The 23,747-nt window shown below is 41.4% G+C and overlaps 1 protein-coding gene across 3 annotated transcripts in view; it reads right to left on the bottom strand.

Annotated features, from left to right (window-relative positions):
* Positions 1 to 899: 899 nt before the first annotated feature.
* cbfb (core-binding factor subunit beta) overlaps positions 900 to 23,747 on the bottom strand; it is a 116,205-nt gene continuing 93,357 nt past the window's right edge. Inside the window, exons 4-7 of one of the 3 annotated variants that reach the window (XM_056281919.1) lie at positions 15,830 to 15,946; positions 13,547 to 13,642; positions 11,993 to 12,058; positions 900 to 1,811 (exon numbers count right to left, since the gene is read on the bottom strand). In XM_056281919.1, the coding sequence (XP_056137894.1) occupies positions 12,029 to 12,058; positions 13,547 to 13,642; positions 15,830 to 15,946 (243 nt within the window). In that variant the 3' untranslated portion in view covers positions 900 to 1,811; positions 11,993 to 12,028. The remainder of the gene's footprint in view (positions 1,812 to 11,992; positions 12,059 to 13,546; positions 13,643 to 15,829; positions 15,947 to 23,747) is intronic. The other 2 variants (XM_056281920.1, XM_056281918.1) reach the window with 2 other exon arrangements.

Below are 23,747 nucleotides of genomic sequence, written 5' to 3'. Positions count from 1 at the left end.
CAAGTTTTGTTCATTTTGTGACATGCCTTCACCCACTTTTTTATTATGGGTGATGAGTACAATGTCACAAAAAATGTTTAAATTGACATATGTAGCAATTAAGTTGTTTGTCATGAAGAATCAATCACATAGGCCATTGTATTTGCATTAAACTAAGATATTGCCATTGAGTTTACATTTTTTGCATTATTATTTACAAAGAAATACCCACGTTTGTACAAGCCTTTAAAAGTACTGATTCAGCGATGTTTCACAACGTAATTCGACCGATCGTTCTCGAGTCTCCATCTGAAAATGCTTCGTTTGGCAAGCCATCTGGAGGGCTAGATGATCACTACCCCTCCATCTCCAATAAAACACCCTGCACTATGGGGGGGGGGGGGGCATGCAAAATGGAGGGGTAGACTAAGGGGGAGTATTGGGATGGGGCTCGAGTCCATGTGTCGAACAGTGCAAAACCCCTTGGGAGACGAAGAACGTTTGGACTGATTCTTTGTACACCTCATGTACTCACAAATACTCCATAAAAACACTCCATCTTTCTCCATGTAGATTTCAATGGCAGTTATAGTTTTAACTGGAAGCTATTTTGACTCCACAATTTAGTGGTTTTTGGTGGGTATCTTGTATTCTGGATTTAACGAATTTCTAGTGTGTTGTGATGATTGGACAGAGGGCAATAACACAAACCGCAGCAAAACGATTCTCAGCTTTAGAGATGGGCAGCAAAAGTAGCGCTATAGCACAACCTGGCAAAACTCTCTGTAACTGCTCTGCACCCACCTACCTGCCCAACAATGAAGCCCTTTCTTAAGAAACAATCCCTTTGAGATGTTTCCCTCTTGCCTCACTCCCTACCATTTTTCTCACCCTCCCCTCATCCCGTTCCTCACCCCCCCCCACTCTCATTTTCCAGCAGAGTGAGCTTTGGTCCCAGAAAACAGCAGGCTTCAGGATGTCTGCTGGCTTTGGTGGGGGAGTCACTGAGTACGTCCCAAACATGACGCATTGTACATCGCTGCACGATGCAGAATCATTTGTCAAAAACGAACAACCTACTTTTGAAATGTGCTTCCTTGGTAATCCTGACCATTAGCCCAAACCCTGACCCCAACCCTGTCATCTATGTTTTGTCTCTCTCCCTTCCTGCCTATCTCCCTCCTCATTTCTGTCCGTTTTCCTCCACGTCCCATTTATGACCTGCTAGCATGGCTGTGTCTTGCATTAATGTATGTTTGATTTTTGATTCCACCCTTTTCCTCCATAAATCTTCAGTCCTGGGCAAAAAAAAAAAAAAAAATTCAGAGAGGATTTATTTATACTTGAATCACTTCATTTGTTCTTGATTTGTAATTATATTGTATACTTGAAAGACTGATAACCTAAGATTGCCTTGATTTGATTGAGTACTTTTCTTTTTTCACTTCTTATTAATAGAAAGTGCAGAACTACTTTTGTTGCCAAAGTTTGCTGTTTCTTTATTCCTCTTCTCCGCACCCCTACTCAATCCCCTCTTTCTCTAGGGTTGGCTTAACTTTCAATTCAGTCAGGTGAATCTCTTGAAATATTGAAAAGGGGCTGGTTTTCTTGTTTTGTGAGGGCTGCCCTATCAAGCCTGTAAATAAATAATGAAAAGAAATGCTGCATTGTAGTAAATTTCTAATGACTTTTTTTCAGTTGAATGTATTGAAAGAGAAATGACACTAGTCCTGTGCTCCTCCCCTCCTTTTTCTCCTTCCTCAGCGCTTCTTGTGTTCGACGTCAGCGTTGGCCATGTTGGAGCCAGGCCCGGGGTCTTGCTGTCGCCTGGACTGAGGACAGGTTGGGATGGAAGGATAAGGGGGGAGCAGAGGAGAAAGGGACAAAAGGTAAAAAAAAATAAAAATAAAAAAAATAAAAAAAATAGAGGGAGAAGAAATGTGAAGGAAAAAATAAGGAAAAATGTTATTTATGTAGCACTTTTAAAAACAAACAGTTACAACATGCTTTACACTCAATACAGAAAATACGAGTAAATACATAAAATAATTTGAATGAATATAAAACATGGCATAGGGAGTAAGCGACCAAGCTAAAAATTAAACAAGACAGAAGAGAGGGGTGGGGCTCTATAAAAAGGCTTGCCTGAAAAGATGGGTTTTTAGAAGCTGCTTAAAACAGCCCAAAGACTCGGCGAATCTCATGGACTGGGGAAGATTATTCCAGAGGTTTGGGGCTAAGACTGCAAAGGTGCGGTCACCTTTCGTTTTGCAGTTGAAGTGAGGGGTGGATAAAAGACGGAGGTTTGAGGATTGGCGTGGTCGGGAAGTGGAATGAGGAATGAGAAGATCAGAAATGTTAGCTGGGGGCAAGATCATGCAGAGCTTTAAATGTAATTAGTAAGATCTTGTAGATTATTCTGAATTTTACGTGGAGCCGGAGTAAGAGGACCACATTTTAAATTGCTGAAGTTCCAGAAAACACCAACTCCAAAGGTGGTGTTTGATTAACTTCATCAGTAATAAAGTCAAGACACGCTGAGGTTCTAGTTTGCATGTAGGTGGAAATGAAAGGTGTTCCTGTTTGCACTGTTCCGTTGTTATTCTTCATTACCTTCATTACTCTTCATCACCTGTTCTGTTGTTACTATTCATTACCTTCTGAACAAGTGATGAACTAAAAGTCATAACAATACAGGGAGATTTTGTTAAGACTGGTTGAGAAATAACAGGACGATGCTGAAGGGAAATTATATGCCCTGAGATCGAATGTTGGGTTTAAAAAGCCACTCCACAATTTTTACTGTCAAGTGATGTGGGATTGTCAACAGGGCATCCAAACTGAATTTTCTTAAATTTCCACTAGATGGACCCACAGTGCTTCATAATAACGTGCCCAATCTGTTGCTGCAGTTCATAAATGGAAATAATGTTGATATTTTGGTCAAGCAAGTGGGCAGACAAACAGGACAGCCGAGAGACAGATAAACTGGCAGACATGCAGACTGTCTGGCACAAAAATAAACATAAATACAGACGTAAATATAGATGTAAATATAGACAGGCAAACCAATGGGCACATGCAGGCAGGCAGCCAGCTAGCTTGCAAGTGAGAGGATCATTCAGCCACTGTCAGACAACATGACAAGACCTTTAAAAATATTTGGACTTGGTGTGGCATGTTTATGTTGTGCCAAACGAGTGACTGGTCTGACTGTAAACAGATACATGTGATTCCATGTCTAGAGTCAAGTCTTTCATCCCACACAGACGGATACATGTGATTCCATGTCTAGAGTCAGGTCTTTCATCCCACACAGATGTATACATGTGATTCCATGTCTAGAGTCAAGTCTTTCATCCCACACAGACAGATACACGTGATTCCATGTCGAGTCCAAGTCGAGTCTTTCATCCCACACAGACAGATACATGTGATTCCATATCTAGAGTCAAGTCTTTCATCCCACACAGACAAATACATGTGATTCCATGTCTACAGTTGAGTCTTTCATCCTAGAAAGATGGATACTGTGATTCCATGTCTAGAGTCAAGTCTTTCATCCCACACAGACAGATACACGTGATTCCATGTCTACAGTCGAGTCTTTCGTCCCACACAGATGGATACATGTGATTCCATGTCAAGTCTTTCATCCCACACAGATGGATACATGTGATTCCATGTCTAGAGTCAAGTCTTTCATCCCACACAGATGGCTGTGTGAAGGAGAGAGGGGAGGGCAAGGCTGGGGATGGTTGAGGAAAAAAGAGGGAGATATTAGAAGGACAGTAAAATAAATAAAGAATGTAGGGGTACAGGCAATGGTGGAAAAAGAAAGGGAGAAAGTAAATGGGGACTTGGAAAGAAGGAAAAGGAGAAAGGTCGGAAAGAGAGCAGATAAAAAGGTTACGCAGTTCAACTGACATGTAGTTGATATCTCTATGACTCACCATAATAGCCCCCTAATATTCTCTCTCTCTCTCTCTCTCTCTCTCTCTCTCTCTCTCTCTCTCTCTCTCTCTCTCTCTCTCTCTCACACACACACACACAAACTGACTCCACTATAGTTAAGTCTAAATAACTTAACTACATATAGTAATAGCTATGGGCCACTTCTTTATGATCTTTTGATTTGTCATCAAAGTGAATGAAGAATGTCCACAGGCAATCCAAGTACACAGTGGGGAAAAAAGTCTACACAACCCTGTTAAGATGGCAGGTTTTTGTGATGTAAAAAGATGAAACCAAAATAAATCATGTCAGAACTTTTCCCACCCTCAGCCTATAAAAATAAAATGAAAATCAATCAAATTATTTTAGGGGGAAAAAGTAATGATAAAATGTACAATAGCCTGGCTGCATAAGTGTGCACAGCCCTAAACTAATACTTTGTTGAAGCACCTTTTGTACATCATAAAACAGATGTGCATTCTATCCTCTGCTCTTCCATACCTGTCCCTGCTGCAGGCTTTGTGTGTGTCAAAGCTGTCCCTGCTGCAGGCTGTGTGTCAAAGCTGTCCCTGCTGCAGGCTGTGTGTGTCAAAGCTGTCCCTGCTGCAGGCTGTGTGTGTGTCAAAGCTGTCCCTGCTGCAGGCTGTGTGTGTGTCAAAGCTGTCCCTGCTGCAGGCTGTGTGTGTCCAAGGTGTCCCTGCTGCAGGCTTTGTGTGTGTCAAGCTGTCCCTGCTGCAGGCTTTGTGTGTGTCAAGCTGTCCCTGCTGCAGGCTGTGTGTGTCAAAGCTGTCCCTGCTGCACGCTGTGTGTGTGTCAAGCTGTCCCTGCTGCAGGCTTTGTGTGTGTCAAGCTGTCCCTGCTGCAGGCTGTGTGTGTCAAAGCTGTCCCTGCTGCACGCTGTGTGTGTGTCAAAGCTGTCCCTGCTGCAGGCTGTGTGTGTCCAAGGTGTCCCTGCTGCAGGCTGTGTGTGTGTCAAAGCTGTCCCTGCTGCATGCTGTGTGTGTGTCAAAGCTGTCCCTGCTGCACGCTGTGTGTGTGTCAAAGCTGTCCCTGCTGCAGGCTTTGTGTATGTCAAAGCTGTCCCTGCTGCAGGCTTTGTGTATGTCAAAGCTGTCCCTGCTGCAGGCTGTGTGTGTGAAAGCTGTCCCTGCTGCAGGCTGTTTGTGTGAAAGCTGTCCCTGCTGCAGGCTGTGTGTGTGTCAACTGTCCCTGCTGCAGGCTGTGTGTGTGAAAGCTGTCCCTGCTGCAGGCTGTGTGTGTCAAAGCTGTCCCTGCTGCACGCTGTGTGTGTGTCAAAGCTGTCCCTGCTGCAGGCTGTGTGTGTCAAAGCTGTCCCTGCTGCAGGCTGTTTGTGTCAAAGCTGTCCCTGCTGCACGCTGTGTGTGTCAGAGTCTATGTCTGTGTTTATATGCCTATTCTGATTCAGGAACCTTAACCTTTAAAAATTAAAGTATTGTGCAAAAAAAAATAAAATGTAGGCCTGTCCATTGTTTCCATTTGGAATAATTTACATTATTTCTTCTACAGCAGGAAAAGCAAAAAAAAAAAAAATCAGTCACATAATAAAGGGAGATTATCTTATTTCTACAGCCCACCCAACAACATTAACAATGAAAAGGCCAGTCATAAATTGAAAATGAGTTTAGAAAAGATTAAAATGGGCAAATTACAACACAAAAAAATATGGATGGAATTAAATGTTTTTAATGCCCATCTTTAAAAATGTAAATGTCAAATGCAAATAAAGTGGGCTTCTCTATTGATCCACACACACATGGTAGCCTACTAAATCACAACTCCAGGTTTGAGGAGTGTGTGTATATGTGTTTATGTGTGAGTGTTGTGCAAGAGTCCACACATTCCGTGTGCTCTAGCAGTGGAGTGTTTGTGTTTACATGTGCCTGTATACTTTGTGCATGAATACACACACACACACACACACACACACACACACACACACACACACACACACACACACACATATATATATATATATATGTTTGTTTGTGTATGTGTGTGTACATGCATGCCAGTATGTATGTGCTTAAGCGTGAAAGTTAAGAGTTAAGAGCTAGGAAATGAATGTAGTCAATGAGAGGTCCCCACAAGTATAGATAAGGTGTGTGTGTGTTTGTGTGTGTGTCTTTGTGTGTGTGTGTGTGTATTTCTGTACTTAAAAACACATTTATTCTACATACATTTCTGTACTATCCATCATGTTGACAGCTGCTGGCTTACCTGCATGATGTTTTTCACCTTGTAGCTTTAAACAGACTCTAGCATTCAGAGTAAAAGGCCCTGTCTTTGGTGATTCTATGGTTTTACAGTCAACATTACCATCATAAAACCGGCTCAATCCACAGAAGACAATGTTAACTTTCATATGAAAACGTATTCTAATTTGTCACTATGAAAAGGTGGCACAGCAATGAATTATTTTTGCTCTCTCTTTCCCATTTATACTGCATTTATGTTGCATTTATACTGCATTTATGTTGCATTTATACTGCATTTGTACTGCTTACCATTTATACTGCGTGCCATTTATATTGCATTTATAGTGTGTAGCATTTATACTGCATTTATACTGCATTCATATGGCATTTATGGCATTTTACCTACTTTCGGAATAATAGGTATGCGTTAAGCGGGAACTCCTTAAAACTATTGCCATTAAAGTGCCACTCTGAGAAGAGAAACACTTCTTCAGAGTTCGTGCTGTAAGAGCATGGAAGGAACTTCCAGGGGATGAGGTGCAGCTCCTTCACTTAACTCTTTTAAAAATAGATTAGATAAATCTTGGTCAACAAAAGACTTTTTGATTACACTTTATTTTAGGGGGGTCGGAAATTACTTAGCAATTTCCTAGTAATGGGGTGGTAATTATCACGTAATTTCTTAGAAATAAGGTTGAAATTACCTTGTAATTTGGGTTAAGGTTAGCTGTAAAATTACCTGTAAAAATTACCGCCTTATTACTAGGAAATTACAAGGTAATTGCAACCTTATTTCTAAGAAATTATGTGATAATTACACCTTATTACTATCCAACCCCCTAAAATAAAGTGTTACCTACGTTTTATACAATTATAAAACTGAGTGGTGATTATTTTGAGTATTGTGTGACTGTGATTATTTGTGAGACTAATGTATTTGAGAGACTGTTGTATTTATGTGATTTGTGATTATTTGTGAGTTTATTGTGATTTTAATAACTATATTGTGGTTCTTTTTTTGTATGATTGTTTGTTTTGATTTGTCAAGTCTGGTGTACAGGATTTGTATCCTGTGCCAGAAAAAAATGTCATTAAATTTTATTAAATTACAAAAATAAATTTATATGGCATTTATACTGCATTTATACTGTGTACCATTTAGACTGCATTTATACTGTGTACCATTTATACTGCATTTATACTGCGTATCATTTATACTGCATTTATACTGCCATGGTGCCCTCATCCCCGACCAGCTTGGCTGCAGCTTCCACTGCAGAGAAGTGATGCTGACAATGCAGATGAGCACTTAACTGGCAAACCATACTGATGTTACACACACACACACACACACACACACACTGTATTGTTCATAAAGTTGAAAGCAAGAAACAATCTCCTACTGAATAATATACAAAACATATTCTCAGAGAGAGAAGGGGAATATAATCTAAGAGGGAAATTAAACTTCAAGAAATGATGTGTTGGTACAACTTTAAAGAGCAGGGGCATTTAAATCTGTGGGGCTCACTTTCCCCTCATGCTAACCTGCCCATATGGTCAGCATGTTGCATTGATGGACTGATTAATTATTGTTTGATTTACATCACTAAGTTTTTAGTTGTGACCAGAGGCCAGAGGGAGAGAGAGAGAAAGACAGTTATATCATGCCAATAAAGCCATTTTGATTTGAATTGAATTGAGAGACAATGACACAGAGACAGAGAGAGACACAGAGCAAGAGAGACAGGGAGACAGACAGAGAGAGACACACAGAGTGAGAGACAGAGCGAGAGAACGACAGAGAGCGACAGAGAGTGAACGAGAGAGAGGAACAGCGTGAGAGACAGAGAGACACAGAGCAAGAGAGACAGGGAGACAGACAGACAGAGACACACAGAGTGAGAGACAGAGAGAGAGAGCGACAGACAGAGACAGAGAGAGAGCAACAGTGAGAGAGAGAGAATAACAGCAAGAGACGGTGCCTATTTGTCATGCCAATAAAGCACTTTTGAATTTGAGAGAGAGAGAGCGACAGGCATACAGAGTGAGACAGCGAGACAGATAGAGAGAGCGACAGAGAAAGAGCAAATATTGAATTGCATTGAATTGAAAGAGCGACAGAGAGGGCAACAGAGAGAGAGAGAGAGACACACACACACACACACACACACACACGAAGAGACAGACAAATTCACACATCCCCTCACACAGGATCTTGTTGCCATGACGTAGCTGTGCAAGTTGTTGTATTGCATGTGTTGATGTATATATATATATATATATGTTGTGTATTGGTGCATTCTTATTGTCCTTTATGTGAAAATGCTTTGCAATACAAATGTGTATTTGTCATGCTAATAAAAGCACATTTGAATTTGAATTTGAGAGAGAGAGAGAGAGAGAGAGAGAGAGACGGAGAGAGCGACAGAGAGAGCGACAAAGAGAGAGAGAGAGGGAGAGAGAGGGAGAGAGAGAGAGAGACGGAGAGAGCGACAAAGAGAGAGAGAGAGAGAGGGGGAGAGAGAGAGGGAGAGAGAGAGAGGGAGAGGGAGGGAGGGAGAGGGGGAGAAGAGACTGAAGGAAGGGAGGGAGGGGTGGAGTCACAAGCTTAAACCACAGAAATGCGGAGTCTGACTGTGGGCAACTATTGAGCAGTGTGAAGTCAGGCGCACCCATAGTAAAACACACAGCGAGCGATTTTAGTGTGATTGTAGTCTGACATTACAGAATTATGTTGGATCTTGTAGTGAGGAGGACCCCCTTTTCTCCCCGTCTCTCTATCTTTCTGCCCCCCTTTGGAATGTCACAAGAGAGAAGTAAGAAAAGTCTTTTCATAGATAACACAGTGGCCTTCGACCCACATAAAGCTGCAAACGGACTTCAGGAAGACCAGAAGAGCTTCCTTCCACGAGACTCATGCTGTCGACATGACTATCTGATGTATAGCAGGACACGAGATCACCTAACGAACACTCCAGCTTATCTTCAGTGTTGATCACAGGACATAACGAATCCAATCGTCACACGAGACAGGAGGGGAAGGTCCTTTCTCACCTCATCACTGCTGAAGATGGGAGTTGTGTATTCGAGGTTAAACACATTTTCTCTTAGTCACAACAATAACTTGAATTAATCAATTCAAGTTTCATTCTCATTTTCTCTCTATCCTTGCCTCTCTATAACTCTGACACACACACACACACACACACACACACACACACACACACACACACACACACACACACACACACACACACACACACGTACATGACGATCACATGAACAGCCTCAGACAGAAGAGCCTGTGTGACACGTGTCCAGAGGCTGCTGATCTTCTCCAGGTCATAAATTCAGACGTGTCTTGCAGAGCTTTCAGGTGACTGTGTGTTTGTCCTCACATCTGAATGAGTGTGTTCGCCTTGTAGCGACCAACTAGTGCTCCTCAGCAAACAATTTCCTGAATAATGATCTAGGAACCGTAATTAAAATGCTTAAATTGGCTGAGATATCGATTTAGGATTTTAACTTGCATTTCTTCCATGTAGCCGTAGCGCCATCTAGTGGACACAGGTGGTTATGTCTCAGGTATACGCTGTTATTTCTTACCATTTTGTTTTATTGATGCTATTCAGCCAATCTTCCCCGTGTAGGACGGTATTTTTTATCATACGGTAGGTCATTAGTTAACGTCTGTTCATCTGCTGATGGCAGCTATAGAAACTTGTCTTGGTAGATAGTTTAGATGGATAATCATTTAATTATCAATATTTAATGTTGTAAACCTGGTCTTTAACATCACTACTCCTGCCACTATTATTAATAGCTACTATTAACTATAATTACAGTAATAATTACCTACCATTATTTACAAACTAGTTCTCACAATAGAGTTAAAAGTGCTTTACAGGATAGATCATGTGAAAGCATGTACATGGGATGTTGCGTGGTGGGTGCTTTGGTGGAGGTAGACGTAGTAGTTGTGTTAAGTCAGAGGCACACAGGAAGTAGTTGTGTTAAGTCAGAGGCACACAGGAAGTAGTTGTGTTAAGTCAGAGGCACACAGGACGTAGTTGTGTTAAGTCAGAGGCAGACAGGAAGCTGTTTTCCATCGAGAGCTGCAGGGAAGAAACATGAGAGATAAGAGACTGCCATCTTTCACTATTCCTGCCACTCACTCTTTCCTCTGCTTGTTTCTGTGTCTTCTTTCTTTCTGTCTGTTTATCTGTGTTTATTGTTATTATTCATCTGTGTTTATTATTATTATTATTCATCTGTGTTTATTATTATTATTATTATTATTATTATTATTCATCTGTGTTTATTATTATTAGCCATCCATCCATTATCCAAACCGCTTATCCTGCTCTCAGGGTCGTGGGGATGCTGGAGCCTATCCCATCAGTCACTGGGTGGCAGGCGGGGAGACACCCTGGACAGGCCGCCAGACCATTACAGGGCCCACACACACACGCACACACACACACACACACACACACACACACACACACACACACACACACACACACACACACACACACACACACACACACACAACTAGGGACAATTTAGTATGGCTGATTCACCTGACCTACATGTCTTTGGACTGTGGGAGGAAACCCCCACAGACATGGGGAGAACATGCAAACTCCACACAGAGGACGACCTGGGACGACCCACCAAGGTTGGACTACCCCGGAGCTTGAACCCAGGAACCTTCTTGCTGTGAGGCGACTGTGCTAACCACTGCGCCACCATGCCGCCTATCATTCATCTGTGTTTATTATTATTATTCATGTGTTTATTATTATTATTATTATTATTTATCTATGTTTGTTATTATTACTCATCTGTGTTTATTATTATTCATGTGTTTATTATTCTTATTCTTATTATCATTTATCTGTTTATCATTATTATTCATGTTTATTATTATTATTTATCTGTTTATTATTACTCATCTTTTTACTATTACTTATCTGTGTTTATTATTATTATTCACCTGTGTTTATTATTATTCATCTGTGTTTATTATCATTTATCTGTGTGTATTGTTATTCATCTGTGTTTATTATCATTATTTATCTGCGTTTATTGTTAGTCATCTGTTTATTATTATTATTATTTGTCTGTGTTTATTATTATTCATCTGTGTTAATTATCATTCATCTGTGTTAATTATCATTCATCTGTGTTTATTATAATTTATGTGTTTATTCTTCTTCTTCTTCTGTGTTTATGTTTATTATTCATCTGTTTATTCTTGTCCTGTTCTCTCTGTTGAGATGTTTCCAAGCTACAGTGCATGTGTATTTGTGTGTGTACCATCGAAAAGTAAACTTCTACAAATTTATTCATCTAATCACATCTAAATTATATACTACTAATTAGTACATAATTACACTATATACATAGTATACAATTATATAATTATAATAAATTAGATACTTGCCCAACCTTTCTCTATCTCAATATACAAACAGTACTTAAATCACGATGAGTCATAACACAACAACAACAACAACAACAACAACAATAATAATAATAATAATGCATGCTAGCACTTGCTGCTGTTCCCGTCTGGTTCACAAACACACTCATTCCACCACACACAGTGGAATACAAGTGTCTCCTCCCAGTATGCAAGCACACATGGATACCAACATAAACAAACACACAATATTACACAAATAAATGAATACAGGTGGGCTACCACACACACACGCGCGCACGCACACACACACACACACACACACACACACACACACACACACACACACACACACACACACGGTGGTTTAGTGCATGACAGTGTGATAGACGGCGAAGTGGAGGACACCGACCCTGTTCTGTTCTGCTGGCTGTCTGTCTGTGTGTCATCAGTCCCAGATTTTAGAAACCACAGGGTCCTAAAAAATAAACAATTTGGGGTTCATTCTTAGGTCATAAACTTAAGGAGGATGTCTTTGGTCTCCCCAAAGCCTTGCTGGGAAAATTAGTTTGTCTCATTCAATGATCCTTTCAAGCCTAACACAACTATAACCTCCAGCAAACAGTTTTGTGAATACAGTTGCATGATGATAATGCATGTAAGAGCATGTAAATTTAATTGCATGTATGATAATACATGTAAGACTATGTAAATTTAGTTGCATGTATAATATGCATGTAAGATAATGTAAATTCAGTTGCATGTATGACGATGCATGCAAGATGCAGATTTAGTTGCATGTATGATAATGCATGAAAGATAATGTAAATTTAGTTGCATGTATGATACATGTAAGATAATGTAAATTCAGTTTCATCTATGGTAATGCATGTAAGACAATGCAAATTCAGTCGCATGTATGATAATGCATGTATGATCATGTAAATTTAGTTGCATGTATGATAATGCCAGGATCATCAGGTTGAGGTTGATGATATTCCAACAGATGAAACGCAGTCACAAAACTGATTATTAGAGGGTTTATATTTGATGTGCATCATATATGACTGTTTCCAGTGTTGTTCCTATTTCTAAATGTTCAGTGTATATTTATATGATGTCTGCTACAAAGAAAACAACAAACTAATTTCCCCTCTTAAGCTTTTGGAACATGTTACAGAATTTAATCACTCAAAAGTCATTCATATGTCATATGTCATATCAAATCAAATCAATTATTCATTTAGATTTATCGTCAAACTGATCATGCACTAAGCCTATTGTAAAAACAGTAAAAATTAAACTTGGAGAGAAAAAGTTTTTGAAAAGGCACAATCACACATCTCATTAAGCTGCTACTAGAAATATAAGACTGGTGTGGCCTGGTTTTACACATGGTTTTAAATACTCTTCTCCATCAGGCTGCACATCACATAAACCTTTACACATGTTCACTGCACAGCCAACAGTCCAGGATATTATTGGCTTATTATTATTCATATTATTATTATTGCTGCAAACATTGTACCTTGCAACACATTTGCAGTCTATGACAAACAGGACTTAATGAGAAGTGTACCACACTGCTAAAGTGCATGTGGAGCAGCCGTTTGCCTGAGGATAATATTTTGCATGGGCAGCCAGCACAGCAAGTTGAGCATTCAAGCCAACTATTTATAAAGATGCTTTGAGATGGCTTTATAATTTGCTTGAATAGATTAATCTGAGTAATTAATAGACCCCTTACTCTACTCTGTAGAGGTAAACAAGAATCACTCCTTAAATTCTTAAAGTGCCATTATTACTGATGCCATGTTCTGCTCCACGCCTTTCCATCTCAACAAGTTCTCCTCCTGCCCGAAAAGTCTCCTGTTCCCTTAATCCCCAACATTACCTAAAACAATAAAAAACATCATATCCTAATTCCTGGTCCTATCATCATACACTAGACCCAGTTGCTGCTCACCTCCAGATCTTCTCTGTGTGAACGGTCTCTGTCTTCAAAGTCTCTGGTTCTGCGTCGAGCCTCCTCGAACGCTGCCTGGGCAAGAGCATCCTCATGCTTCACACAGCGAGAGAGGAGAAGGACAGGGGAAGAGACAAGAGAAACACAGAGATAAAAAGAAAAACAGTGTTTTCAGAGATGTACAGTGCATCCGGAAAGTATTCACACCCCTTCACTTTCCCCACATTTTGTTATGTTACAGCCTTATTCCAAAATGGATTAAATTCCTTTTTTTTCTCATCAATCTACACACAATACCCCATAATGACAAAGTGAAAAAGGTTTTGTAGAAATTTTTGCAAATTTATTAAAATTAAAAAACTTAAATATTGCATGTACATAAGTATTCACACCCTTTACTCAGTACTTGGTTGAGGCATCCTTGGCAGCGATTACAGCCTCAAGTCTTCTTGGGTATGAAGCTACAAGCTTGGCACACCTATATTTGGGGTATTTCTCCCATTCTTCTCTGCAGATCCTCTTGAGCTCTGTAAGGTTAGATGGGGAGCGTCGCTGCACAGCTATTTTCAGGTCTTTCTAGAGATGTTCAATGGGGTTCAAGTCTGGGCTCTGGCTGGGCCACTCAAGGACATTCACAGACTTGTCTCGAAGCCACTCCTTCGTTGTCTTGGCTGTGTGCTTACGGTCGTTGTTGTGTTGAAAGGTAAACATTCGCCCCAGTCTGAGGTCCTGAGCGCTCTGGAGCAGGTTTTCATCAAGGATCTCTCTGTACTTTGCTCCATTCATCTTTCCCTCGATCCTGACTAGTCTCCCAGTTCCTGCTGCTGAAGAACATCCCCACAACATGATGCTGCCACCATCATGCTTCACTGTAGGGATGATATTAGCAAGGTGATGAGAGGTGCCTGGTTTCCTCCAGACGTGACGTTTGGCATTCAGGCCAAAGAGTTCAATCTTGGTTTCATCAGACGAGAGAATCTTGTTTCTCATGGTCTGAGAGTCTTTTAGGTGCTTTCTGGCAAACTCCAAGCGGGCTGTCATGTGCCTTTTACTGAGCAGAGGCTTCCGTCTGGCCACTCTACCATAAAGGCCTGATTGACGGAGTGCTGCAGAGATGGTTGTCCTTCTGGAAGGTTCTCCCATCTCCACAGAGGAACGCTGGAGCTGTGGCAGAGTGACCATCGGGTTCTTGGTCACCTCCCTGGCCAAGGCCCTTCTCCCCCGATTGCTCAGTTTGGCTGGGCGGCCAGCTCTAGGAAGAGTCCTGGTGGATCAAAACTTCTTCCATTTACGAATGATGGAGACCACTGTGCTCTTCGGGACCTTCAAAGCTGTAGTAATTTTTTTGTACCCTTCCCCAGATCTTTGCCTCGATACAATCCTGTCTCGGAGGTCCACCGACAATTTCTTTGACTTCATGGCTTGGTTTCTGCTCTGACATGCACTGTCAACAGTGGGACCTTATATAGACAGGTGTGTGCCTTTCCAAATCATGTCCAATCCATTGAATTTACTACAGGTGGACTCTAATCAAGATGTAGAAACATCTCAAGGATGATCGGTGGAAACAGGATGAACCTGAACTCAATTTTGAGTGTAATAGCAAAGGGTGTGAATACTTATGTACATGCAATATTTTAGTTTTTTATTTTTAATAAATTTGCAAAAATTTCTACAAAACCTTTTTCACTTTGTCATTATGAGGTATTGTGTGTAGATTGATGAGAAAAAAAGGAATTTAATCCATTTTGGAATAAGGCTGTAACATAACAAAATGTGGGGAAAGTGAAGGGGTGTGAATACTTTCTGGATGCACTGTATGTGTGTCCTCATCCTTTTCACTGAAGTAGGAGGACACAACACTGTCTTACACAACACATAGCATGGCTAACAGCCTCTGCAGCTGCTGCACAACTTTAGAAATACTCATGTGTCCTTGGAGGGTCTTGTATGTCAAAGACATGTTATGTAAAGAAATACAATTAAAGGACATTAGATATTTTTTGTCTTCAAGTAGACAGTCTACAGGTGAAAGTGAAAGAGGAAAACTTTGTAGCGGGATAGGATTTAGAGGACAGAAAAACAATGGAGATGCTAGGAGGGGAGTCTTCATGAAGCTGAATTGTAGAATATTGAGACAAAGGAATATGTTGGCAAGGGAATATATAGTACACACGTGGGAGTCAGTTTTGCACAAGTGCATGTGAATGCATATTCATCTGCAGCAAGAACATCATGAACAGCAGGGCGGTTTGACATGTGCACCAGTCCCATGTGTGTTACCTGGGCTCTCTCATCATCGTACTCCAAGTAGCCCATCCCATCCAGTCTCTGTAAGTCTATCCACCCTCTCCAGATTACACACACACCATTCAGGATCATAGGAGCCTTTAAGTAGACCTAAAAAGAGGTAAAAGGAGTAGAAGGTTAGGTGGGGAGGGGATGGTACATGCTGTCAGTCATGTATTGGGGAATATTGAAAACTAAAATGGACTCATCTATTGCACTACCAATGGATAAATGGATTTGCTGTAATTTCACCTTCCATTCTGCACAATAGCACATGGCTCTATAACGTTTTTCCACATATCAGGAAAAAAAATCTAGTAATCGTGTTTCTTGAAGACTTAAGGAAACTAGATTGCCAGTTCAACGTACTAACATGTTTCATTCAAGCTGGGTTTCATAGTGAGTGACCACATTTCATGTTTGGGTCCCTTGATGAAAAGGGTCAGATAAACAAACAAAAATACACCCATACTCCATTGCACTACTCTTATTCATATATTGAAAGAAGTGGTAAAAGCTATGGTAATGTATAGTCATGTGGGAATGTAAAGTTATGTGGGAATGTAAAGTCATGTGGGAATGTAAAGTCCTGTGAGAATGTAAAGTCGTGGTTATGTAAAGTCATGTGGTAAGGTAAAGTCATGTAAGAATGTAAAGTCATGTGGTAATGTAAAGTCATGTGGGAATGTAAAGTTATGTTGTCATATGGGAATGTAAAGTCAAGTGGTCATGTAAAGCCATGTGGGAATGTAAAGTCGTGGTTATTTAAAGTCATGTGGTAAGGTAAAGTCATGTGGGAATGTAAAGTTATGTGGTAATGTAAAGTCATATGGGAATGTTAAGTCATGTGGTCATGTAAAGTCATGTGGGAATGTACAGTTATGTGGTGATGTAAAGTCATGTAGGAATGTAAAGTCATGTGGTAATGTAAAGTCATGAAGGAATGTAAAGTTATGTGGGAATGTAAAGTCATGTGGGAATGTAAAGTCACGTGGACATGTAAAGTCATGTGGGAATATAAAGTCAGGAGGAAATGTAGAGTCATGTGGGAATGTAAAGTCATGTGGGAATGTAGTCATGTGGTCATGTAAAGCCATGTGGGAATGTACAGTCGTGGTTATGTAAAGTCATGTGGTAAGGTAAATTCATGTAAGAATATAAAGTCATGTGGTAATGTAAAGTCATGTAGGAATGTAAAGTCATGTGGTAATGTAAAGTCATGAAGGAATGTAAAGTTATGTGGGAATGTAAAGTCATGTGGGAATGTAAAGTCATGTGGACATGTAAAGTCATGTGGGAATATAAAGTCAGGAGGAAATGTAGAGTCATGTGGGAATGTAAAGTCATGTGGGAATGTAGTCATGTGGTCATGTAAAGTCATGTGGGAATGTAAAGTCATGTGAGAATGCAAAGTCATGTGGGAATGTAAAGTTATGTGGTCATGTGGGACTGTAAATTCATGTGGGAATGTAAAGTCATGTGGGAATGTAAAGTCATGCTGGCATGTGAAGTCATATGGGAATATAAAGTCAGGAGGAAATGTAGAGTCATGTGGGAATGTAAAGTCATGTTGGAATGTAAAGTCATGTGGTCATGTAAAGTCATGTGGGAATGTAAAGTCATGTGAGAATGCAAAGTCATGTGGGAATGTAAAGTTATGTGGTCATGTGGGACTGTAAATTCATGTGGGAATGTAAAGTCATGTGGGAATGTAAAGTTGTGGTCATGTAAAGTTATTTGGGAATGTAAAGTCACATGGGAATGTAAAGTCATGTGGGAATGTAAAGTTATGTGGTCATGTGGGAATGTAAAGTTATGTGGTCATGTGGGAATGTAAAGTCATGTGGGAATGTAGGAATGCAAAGTTATGTGGTCATGTGAGAATGTAAAGGCATGTGGTCATGTGGGAATGTAAAGTCATGTGGGAATGTAAAGTCATGTGGTCATGTGGGAATGTAAGGTTATGTGGTCATGTGGGAATGCAAAGTCATGTGGTCATGTGGGAATGTAGTCATGTGGGAATGTAAAGTCATGTGGTTATGTAAATTTATGTGGTAATGGAAAGTTATGTGGTAATGTGGGAATGATAGGTTGCTACAGAGTAAATGAAAACCTTGCAGGTAAAATTTTTTTTTTCTACAGACCATTTGGAGATCTATTTTTCTGTTTCCTATGACTCTGAATGGTGACACAGACCCTGGTAAATGACATTAGGGCAACTGTGATTACAGTGCCTTGTAATGGACCTTGTAATGAATATATCCTGTATCTATGTGCAAAAAGTGAGTAACCATCAGCTTTTCTTCAAAGTAATGAAGAACATTGTATTTTGGTGGAAGAAGTCACCAACCCATTACTTTCCCTTGTGTAACTGTGTGAAAGAGTAAACCACTAACACACACACACACACACACACACACACACACACACACACACACACACACACACACACACACACACACACACACACACACACAGAAATGAATGCTAGAGTTACTTGTATAGATAATATCAGAAATTATCTACTTAAATATGTATGAGGTGCTTAAATGTTGTCTGTAAAAGCTGATAATAAAGAAATGTATGTAGGGTTGCATATTAAAGTTCATCAATCAGGTTAGGTTTATAGAATAGACATGAACAACAATAGAACAACAAACATTTTGTCCAGTCATAAGGTCTTTCTCTTGACTGCTCATTGTTTTTTCTGCCGGACTCGACGAAGCAGCAATAATTGGCAACGCTGTCTTCGGGAGGGGGGCGGAGTTGGCTTGTGTTCGTCACGTGAATGCATCTCTGTGTGTGGGGAAAAAGCATTGGTTCGGCCTGGAGTCGCCTTGTCAGTTGGCGAATGCATGCAGTACGAGGGTGGGTGTTTGAACTAAAATAGGGGTCGATTGACCACTAAATTGGGAGAAAAAAGGGAAAAATCATAAATAAAAAAGAAAAAAAGAAGTAATACTAATGGGGATAATAAGTGTTTATGCCCAATGTGTGCTAAACTTCATCCTGTCTTCATATCCCTAATTCTTTACACTGCACAATGGAAATCAGCCTAGCAAGCTGTCAGTACGTACGTCAGTCAGTCAGTTGGACTGTCAGAAAGGCTGATAACAGGGTTCGGTTCTCTCTGGAGTCCTTGATATTAGGTCTATGCGAGGAGGCCCAGTAACTTAACCACTAAATACAACTCTGTGTGTGTGTGTGTGTGTGTGTGTGTGTGTGTTGGCATAAGGTGCAGAACAGGCAGAAGAATTGTACACACTCTGACAGAACCATTTGTCTGTTATAGATTTAAGTTCTTTCTCTATTGGTTAATTTAAAATTATACAACAGCTGTTTCTGATAAAGGGATCCGATTGGCCTAGAACTGTGTTATTGATTATAACATCACGGGTGTTGCATCACTTCACTTGTATTACCGCTACTAACAGCTGATTTCATCGGCTGTCATCAAGTGTTTGTGTCAACATGGTATATTATTTGGGTATGTTTCAAAATATGTTAAATACGGACAGCTTGACTTGGAAACACACAGGGCGATGCCACCAGTGAAGCGGATGAGCTTATCTGACACTACTGCACATTTTATAGAATTTTCTAACTCCCCTCAGTGTGAGGTTATGTTAGGTTTGGCTACCCCCCAACCCATACCCCCCTCCCCCCGCAGCCCCCACCCCCTAACCTCCACTCCTTAACCCTAACATGTTCACGCCAAGGGATGTCAGATTCTGTAGGGGAGTTGGACATTCTAACACCGACACTACTTCGCGGCTAAAATCGATCTAAGGGGTGGCTAATACTTTTTTGCTAAAATCGGGACATGCTGCGCTAGCAGTAATCGGGCGCAATGGAGGTGCAATTGTAGAAGGGTTGGATTAGATGGATTAAATTATCAGAGGGAGTGGTAGGGATTATCTTCCATTACACCCAAATCAACTCCTCTCATTCCCTTTTAAACAGCGTGCTGTCTGCCCTGGCGAACTGCCAGTTTTGAAATGGACGGCCAAAGACCAGACCGGATAAGGTAGAAAAGCTTCTCCCAGGGGGAAACTGATGTCCTTGTTTGGGAGGTTCAGAGTCGCCAAGTATGCAACAGACATTAACACCAATTTCAATGTGATATGAGACAACATGCAAACATTTATTTATATATACTTTATATTTAATCCCCATGGGGAAATGTTTCTCTGCATTTCACCCATCCTTTGTGTAGCTAGGAGCAGTGGGATGCATGCTCAATAATCCAGGTAGGAAAATCAAAGAAAACTGAATCATTTCATCTGGACACAACGTTTATTGACAGAAACGTTTCATCACTCATCTAAGTGACCTCTTCAGTTTCAACTGACTGCAGGTATCCCCACCCTTATAAATATTACAGTGGCAAAACGACCAAAAACAATGATCGGTTTCATATGCAAATTGCCATGACCATTAACTAGAGTTACAATGGCCACGTGTACTATTCACAGTGGACTAGAGAATCGTTGCAATCACAGCACTGTAAGATGGTGACAGATGGTACCTTTAGCCCCCCCCCATTCAGGGATGCTCGTTCCCTCTTCACATATACATGGCATCTTTGACTCCCCATTCAAACCAGCGTTCCTCCCTATCAATGATGTGCACATCCTCATCCTTGAAAGAGTGGCCACTGTCCTGTAGATGGGTGTGGACTGTGGAGTCCTGGCCTGACGTGTTAGCTCTTCTGTGTTGTGCCATTCTCTTGGCCAGCATCCGTCTGGACACAATGTTTATTGAGAGAGAAACGTTTCATCAGTCATCTAAGTGACCTCTTTAGTCTAAACTGACTGCAGGAATCCCCACCCTTACTGCACGGTGCAGTGAAAGGTTTCATATAAGGATTGCTGCGGCCATCAACTGGAGTTTCAGTGGCGATGTGTACTATTCACAGAAGATTTGGGAATGGCTGCAAAAAAGGTGGGGGATACCTGCAGTCAGTTGAGACTGAAGAGGTCATTTAGATTATTGATGAGACGTTTCTCTCTCAATAAACCTGCCCAGTTGGGCTGATTCAACTTACGGTGATTGTCTTACCTGGATTATTGAGCATGCATTAAAAAAAAAAGTCTTAGGTAAACCATACAGACTAGGTGTAGCTTCCCCTGGGTATAATCTGTGGTACAAAATTCTGTCAAAAACATTGTCCTGTTCTAACAGATTCAGACAATCTATCACCTTTTTCTTGTAACTACTGTCTGGATCTCGTTTCAGGGGATCATAAGTATTTATGCCGCTGAGTAATGTCATAACTTCCTCATGATAGTCTGTCTTGTTTAATAAAACAGTGCATCTGCTGTTTTGTACTTTATAGTACTTACATTAGTAATGAATGGACCGGACACCAAGGCATAACGTTGACCATTTACTAGGCATATCTTAAGTCTCAACACTCGCGCATGCGCGCTCATTACATATCACAACCTGCTCACTACATCTCCCCCTTTTAAACTGATACTTTCAGGATCTTTACAGAAAACTTAAATCATATGTTAATAAAGCCTAATGCTGATTTTACGAACAAGGCAGGGGAACAGCTGGCACCTTAAACATCTCTGTAAATGTGAGCATATGTAAACTAGTTAAATTAACTTCACATTTCACATCTCATATCTAGACACACATTTCACAACACATTTCTTGCCACACATTCCACATCTCATTTTCCTTTTTTTTTTGACATATGAACATATCAAGACAAGTACATAACCTAACTGAGAGGTAGGGTAGACTACCTGATCCTCTGTTGTGGTATGGAGGTTATTCTGCTCCATGTGTACTCACAACACTAAACTACAAATTCAGTCTTTTAACAGGCTTGACTGCCCCGCCAACTCTGGTGTGTGGTCCAGAGTCCGGCTGGCTTCCAGACGGTGAAGGCACTACTCTCAAATGACAACGGTTTCTTCGGAGACTGCCTGTTAAGGTTTGGATCACATATGAACGTGGTGTCCCTGCTGATCCAGAGATGACCCCTGTGTGTGGAACATTCCGTATCCAAACTCTCTGACCTGGTTGGAGTGGTGGTGTCTCCCGTGCTCTATGTCGTCTGTTGTATCCTTCAGCCTGTTGTCTTTTAAGCTCCTGGTCTTTCAACTCAAAAGCTCTCGAGTCTGGTCATGCTGGTTTGAGAGTGCTTCCACACACCGGAAGGAGTATTTGGATGTTGTGTCCCATCAGGAGCTGCGCCGGTGATACTCCATGGGCAAGAGGAGTTGCTCTGTATGCCATAAGCGCTTTGTGGGGGTATTCACTCTTCTGCAACAAGGATTTCACAGTCTTTACCGTATGTTCAGCTTCCCCATTGCTTTGCGGGTAACGGGGGCTACTGGTAACATGTTGAAAGTTGTAATCTTTAGCAAAATCTGCGAACTCTGCAGCAGTAAACTGCAGTCCGTTGTCTGTGACAAGTGTATCCAGCACCCTGTGGTGGCTAAAGATGGCTTTTATTTTCACAATCACAGCTGTTGCTGAAGTGCTCGTTAAATTGGCAACCTCAATGTATCTTGAATAGTAATCAATGACTACTAAATACTGACCCTTCTTCCACTCAAATAAGTCAGCTGCTAGCCGTTCCCATGGGCGTGATGGCAAGGGTGTGGTCATCAGAGGTTCTGTGGCATTTTGACTCTCTTTAGCACAAATTTCACACATACCTGCTCTCTAATCTGTTTTGTCAGCCCAGACCACCACACTGCTTCATGGGCCCTGGCCATGCATTTCACCATTCCCTGGTGACCCTGGTGAATTTTGTCCAAGATGTCCTGTTGCATGCTTGCTGGAATCAGTATTCTCTTTCCTTTCATCAACAGGCCATCCACCATCAACAGGTCTTTTCTATATAATCAGAAAGGCTTTAACTGTGGCGCAGAACTGCTTCTTTCCCACCCTGTGTAGATCACGGAGGACAGCTGCTTACACACTGGATCTTCTTCTTGTGCTCTTCTTATTTGTAGCAACTTCTCAGGGGAGGCCGGGAGTTGCTGGATAGCCTCATTGATTTGAGCTGTCACGTCATTCTGAAGCGCAAGGTCTTCCTCTGTTGCAGTATGCTGGAGTGGAGCTCTTGATAGATTGTCGGCTGCAATAAGATTTTTCCCTGGTACATGTACGATTGAGTAGGAAAAATGCAGAAGTTGTTATGGCTCGCCCACCCCGCGCCGTGGCCCGCCCACCCCACGCCGGCAGCCAATCAGCTCGTCAGGGCCGGGCTTAGCCGTCAGGGCTGGGCTTAAGTTGGGTGGCCTCCCACGCACTCGTTGTCAGTTCGTGTTGTAATCTCCTCGCAGTAGCGGCTACTCTTCCCTCACGGTACTTTTCTCTCCGAACTCACCCCAGCCCTTGGTTTATGTTTTCCCTTGCAAAGTTTCCCCATGGAAGTATCCTGCTGTGTTCCCGTTTTGGATTACCCGCGAGTTTTTCCCCTTAGACTTTCCGTTTTTCTTGTCGCTCATTGCCTCCCTGTGTTTGACTATTTGTATGCGTAAGGAATAAAGTACGCCAGTTTTCGGCCAACCCCATCTCTGTCTGGTGTCGTGCGCTTGGGGTCTTCCACAAACCCTAACAGAAGTCCCAATCTGAAGCGCATTATACGAGGTGGGACGTCATCCAGCGGCCTTGGGCTGATAAGACTGATTAACGGTTTGTGGTCAGTTCGCATCACAAAGTGTAGGCCCAGGAGGTAGTTCTGAAATCTTTTGCAAGCCCAGGTGACAGCAAGGGCCTCCTTTTCAATTTGGGCATATCTGTGCTCTGTTTCAGTCATGCTGCGAGATATGAAAGCCACTGGCCTCCAGTCTCCAGATTCTTGAAGCTGAGGTAAGACCCCTCATAATCCGTAAAATGATGTGTCTGCTGACACTCTGGTCAGTTTCTCTGGACTGTACTG

The sequence above is a fragment of the Lampris incognitus genome, chromosome 6, assembly GCF_029633865.1.
Source record: "Lampris incognitus isolate fLamInc1 chromosome 6, fLamInc1.hap2, whole genome shotgun sequence".
In the NCBI taxonomy this organism is placed as follows: domain Eukaryota; kingdom Metazoa; phylum Chordata; class Actinopteri; order Lampriformes; family Lampridae; genus Lampris; species Lampris incognitus.
This window is presented reverse-complemented; position numbering and strand designations above follow the sequence as displayed.